At 36.5% G+C, this 5334-nt stretch overlaps 1 protein-coding gene across 1 annotated transcript; it reads left to right on the plus strand.

Moving 5' to 3' along the window:
* LOC129448977 (nuclear factor 7, brain-like) lies at nt 1-5334 on the plus strand. The gene is made up of 6 exons (XM_073872063.1): nt 1-2299; nt 2488-2581; nt 2988-3223; nt 3562-3632; nt 3738-3853; nt 3946-5334. Exons 1-6 carry the CDS (start codon nt 1847-1849, stop codon nt 4476-4478), a joined length of 1503 nt encoding a protein of 500 aa, XP_073728164.1. The 5' UTR covers nt 1-1846; the 3' UTR covers nt 4479-5334.

Genomic DNA, 5334 nt, shown 5'->3' on the forward strand with positions numbered 1-5334 from the left:
ACATAACTATAAATATACACTTACAGTAATAACGAAGGCACTGTAATAATAAAGACCCTTTGAAAATGCTCTTACTGTTGGGAGATTCAGAATATTAATTGCCTTCAACTCGCATCTCCCATTCGTTTTCACTGGAGTGGGGGACCGGAGAGTTTAAAGCTGAATGCAGCATACTGGATGTATTCATTTTACAGATCTGAAAAAATTTGTGGCTTTTGACAAAACATTCGGGGCTTGAGCCCCAGAAGCCACCCCCTCGCTCCGCCCATGGTCACAGTACCATTTAAAAGGTCCTAATATGCACCATTTATTTACAGATGTGTACTTGTAAGGTACCTTATGTAACTTTGAGGTACCAGTTTTCACATTTGAGGTACAAATATAAACCCTTTAGGGTACAACATTTTGTACGTTTTTTCTCTGTGAGATTATAATTTATCAGTTGACCTGATTCATGAATAATAACGTAACATTTATTCAAGATACCTGATTTAAAACCCAAGGCTAAGGCAAGGTTCATGAAATGTATACATTTTTATTTATAATGTTATTAATATCAGGTTAATTTTTAAAGATGCAGCTAGAAAATTCACATGTTAAAAAATAGAGGTAAAACATTGTCAATTTTATAGCTTACTTAGCTTAAAAAGGAAAGTGTGATGTCATTTTTCTCACTGAGGGTGATTTTGTCAATCTAAGAGAGACATTTTCACTCCACTACTAAAGACGATAATTTATATTTTTCATGAAATCCCAAAATTAGTCTTATAAACTGAATTAGTATTCAAACATTTTACATTTGAAAAAAAAACCTGCAAAAAAACTCTAATGTTGGTTAATCTCTGACTCCATAACAGAAAATTGGTTATTTGCTTTTCCTTGCAACTCTCCCAAACGTGATGCATTTTGCTTCATCGTGACCTCAGAGCTGTGTGCCGCCTCCTGGAGCTGCTCCATTATCTTTTCCTCCTTTTCCGTAAAGAAGGTGTGAATCTTTTTTTTTGTTAAACTGAGCTTGCATTATTTTTTAAGATATTTGGACTTTCCCTAAAGATTACAATTGAAAGAAGTATGAATACATTATGACATACAAACACATAAAGTACCAGACCTGATGCCAGAATATCAGAAAAACATAATCATTTATTTCTAACCTACTTTTTTGTGATTTATTCATCATCATGTCACCCACTTGTTTATTTCCATCATAAATGCAGCTCAATGCTTTTATGGCCACATTATAAATAAACATCATCAACAACAATACAATACAAAATCCTATTTTTACACAGTTTTTTTTACCTCATATTCCTTCATAGCCTCTTTAACAGGCTTGAAACTGTGTCCGCTGTGTTTCTCCCTCTCTGCAGATGAGGCATCATCCTCACAATGAGTGTCACTTGTCTTTCACTTTGTTTGTCTTCTGTTTTTGCTGTACATCTTCCACAAGGTTTCTCAGAGCTCTGTTTCCTTTCAGATCCTGTTTCATAAAACATTATCTGCATTCTAGGCATCTGATAGCACCTGAGTCGTCATAATACATTGGCGCCAGAAAGTATGCTCATATGGCACGTTAAACCTCAACACAAGTATGAACACAACATGAAATGCTTTGTGATGTACAACAATCACAGGTAGGAGATGATATTCCAGTTTGATTAGTTTTGGAGCCAACTGGGGGGAGCAATAACTCAAATTCAAAAGGATGCAAAACTGAAAGTGTTTTTAACACTTAAAAACACATCTTACCTGAACAATAACCTTAGATAACAATTAAAAATATATTTTTTTCTAAAGAGAAGGTTTTTATGATTGCTTCTAGTTTGGCAAAAATTATACATATATAATGGATTCACCTCTGTCTTTGCAGATACAATGTGCAGTGTGTTTGAGTGATTTTACTGATCCGGTGACTCTCTCTTGCGAGCACTCGTTTTGTCGACAATGCATCACAGGCCACATGCAAGCCAGCCTGGGATCAAGCGCTTGTCCTGAATGCAAAAAGCCTTATAGCAAAGAAGACCTGAAACCAAGCCGCCTACTGAAGAACATAACCTCGACAGTGAGGGAGCATCTTTCTGCTGAGCGCAAAGCAGATAACGTGAAGAGTCCGACATCTAAAAACGAAGGACAAGCTCTCAAGCTTCCTGAAACTGAGCTGATTTGCTCAGAGCATGATGAGAAGCTCAAACTCTTCTGTGAAACTGATCAGAAGCTGGTGTGTGTCATCTGCAGAGATGGAGACAAACATCAAGGACACATTTTTAAACCACTGAAAGAGGCTGCTGACATCAACAAGGTAAAATATATGTAAGCCATTTAGATATGTATATGCTTATAATAAAAACACGGTACATGGGTTGAACTTGAGCAATAATTTTAGCTGAAGGCTTAAAATATGTTTGTTAAGAGGAGGAGTCGATGTGATTTGTGTTTCTTGTTATTACTGTATGTATAAAGCCTAAACAAATGTCTGTCTTCCTGTAGGGGGAGCTGAAGACTGCTTTGGGTTTTCTTGCCAACGAAAATCAAAAGTTGGATAAGATGATCCAAGAACAGACTACTGAGATTACCAAAACTGAGATCTCTACACCCTAATATATATATAAGATATAAGAATGAGTGTTTCCAAATTGCAGTTACATGTTTGATGGCTTGTGTGTAAAAAAGTTTAAGGACATTTTTCTCAGATTGACTGTTTGTGTAGTTCCTGCACTTAACCATTGGATGGCAGTATAGTTATATAGATATGGGGTCTCTAACCTTTTTGTGGGCAAGGGCTACCACAATGGATAAAACAGTCTGGAGGGCTACCTTTTTATAAAGTCAAAACTTTTTTGGTTTACTTGATTTTATTTGTTGATATGTTTTACTTTAGTATTGTTTAAAATGTTAACATAAACCAAGACCCCTGATATAGATCATAACAAAACAAGCAATTGCACAAATTTATAGCTTCATGAATATTTTTTCTTGTTTACAATCTCAGGACAAATCCAAAACTTTATTAGCTCAGATTTCTGCTCAGTTTGAAGAAATGCACCAGTTCCTACGGCAAAAAGAGGAAGAAGTGAAGAAACAGTTGAAGAGAGAGGAAAGCAAAATTACTGAAGTCATGCAGAAGAACCGTACTGTGATGGACAAAAGGTTTATGGAGAGCAAAGAGAAAGAAGTTCTTCTACAGTCTGCCTTGGAAATTAAGCAACCTGATGACTTTCTACAGGTCACAGTACATTAGATGACACATACATGAACGCACGCTCGCACGCATGCACATACAACCCTCCCACACACACACACACACACACACACACACACACACACACACACACACACACACACACACACACACACACACACACACACACACACACACACACACACACACACACACACACACACACACACACACACACACACACACACATATGGGAAATAGTACCCTAAAAATATATGTTGTTTTGCATATACGATTGGTAGGTTGGCTCAAGATACATCTTTTAGCATAGTGTGGTTCAAAATACATAACAACTGATTTGTCTGTTTGTATTTTTTATGTAGTGGTGGCATGAGAAAGGATATCCACTGACCAAGGGCATGAAAGATAAAGGCAGTGTGGCATCAGATATTAAGTATATAATAAACAGTTCTGCTATTTACATCAAAATCACATCAATTAAGTTAAAATATCAGATTTTAAGTTTGTTGTTTTATGCAGATATGACTGGCTGTTTCAGGTACACTTCAAATGTGAAAGATCTTACTGTGGTTCATGACTCTCTCTTCTTTGGCCCCCATGAAACTCACCTGCAGTTCTTTGTGTGGAAGCAGATGCTGGGATCCATCAAACCAGGTGAAAGACATGAATGACATAAGTGATAGAGATTACTTGTTGTTGTTTGAGTCATTTATCTCATGACATTTATACTTGTGTCTTTGTTGTAGTTCCTGAGAGTTTGACTCTAAAAAATCCAGGAGAGTCTTACTTAAAAGTGTCTCCAGGGGGCGCCAGAATCCGTCAAGCTGACAGAACGTCTGCTCTGTTTAAGGGCTTCAATCCTGGTACTGTTTCAGAGGAAAACTTCCAGTCTGGTCAGCACTACTGGGAGGTAGAAGTTGGGGATAAACCAGACTGGACCGTGGGAATCATGATGGGTGAAGTCAAACTGAAATCAAAGTCAGCTGAGAGTGAGATTCAGCTTCATCTTAAACATAATAAAGGTTACGTCCTGTCTTCTGATGGACACGAGATTCCGTTAAAATCTCAAGACAAACCAAGGAAAATAGGCTTGTATCTGGACTGTAAGAGAAAGGAGATATCTTTCTATAACGCTGACAACATGTCTTTGTTGTCTCAATGGAAATACAGCTCAAACAAGCCTTGCTGTGTTAGTCTGGTGCCAGGTCGTTATCTAGATGGAGTCAACAGTGACCCTCTCACTATATGTACATATAGGTTTAAAAATAGCAAACTCTAACATGCTGCTAAAGTGATTAATATCTGATTCTTAAAATCAGATTGTGATTTTAATAGTTTGCATGATTATTGGTGCAAATCAGCAGTCTTTTATTTAAGATCACCAAAATTCCTGGGTGTATGTACATAATATCTATTCTTATTTTCTTGTTAATGTAATATTAATGGTGTACTAGTCCAATATTAACAATATTTCACAGCTACTGTACAATCATTTAACATTGTTAATGTTTTAAAGCTTTCAAAAAACTTTTATTATTATGATTATAATAATAATATGCCAGATTATTAACATGATGTCATTTTTAATCTGTGACTCAGAACTGTGAAATGTGCATGACTAAGCCTGCCATGACTACACTAACACGTTATTGCATGTTAATCTAGATAATTACTAAAAATAACAGAAGACAGTAATCCCAAAACATCATACTGTGTTAAATTGTTTTACATTTTATACCTGATGTCTTTTGTAGCTCCTTTTATTTGGTAAAAAACTAAAATAAATTCTGACTCATGTTTCTATGGTCAAAATAATCTGACATGTCATCATAGATTATCCTGATATTTCAGAGGCTTAACTGAAGTGATATGAGTTTGATTTAAACTGGTTACTGTACAATCACAGACATACACTCACCTAAAGGATTATTAGGAACACCTGTTCAATTTCTCATTAATGCAATGGTGTAATGGTGTGGGGGATGTTTTCTTGGCACACTTTAGGCCCCTTAGTACCAATTGGGCATCATTTAAATGCCACGGCCTACCTGAGCATTGTTTCTGACCATGTCCATCCCTTTATGACCACCATGTACCCATCCTCTGATGGTTACTTCCAGCAGGATAAAGCACCA

Source organism: Misgurnus anguillicaudatus, chromosome 10 (assembly GCF_027580225.2).
Source record: "Misgurnus anguillicaudatus chromosome 10, ASM2758022v2, whole genome shotgun sequence".
Classification (NCBI taxonomy): domain Eukaryota; kingdom Metazoa; phylum Chordata; class Actinopteri; order Cypriniformes; family Cobitidae; genus Misgurnus; species Misgurnus anguillicaudatus.

Excerpts from the sequence above, each read along its gene's own strand:
- LOC129448977 (XM_073872063.1), top strand. The coding sequence starts at position 1,847 with ATGGATTCACCTCTGTCTTTGCAGATACAATGTGCAGTGTGTTTGAGT. Across the intron at positions 2,300-2,487 it reads AGGCTGCTGACATCAACAAG|GGGGAGCTGAAGACTGCTTT; the intron begins GTAAAATATATG and ends GTCTTCCTGTAG. Across the intron at positions 3,633-3,737 it reads AGTGTGGCATCAGATATTAA|GTACACTTCAAATGTGAAAG; the intron begins GTATATAATAAA and ends TGGCTGTTTCAG.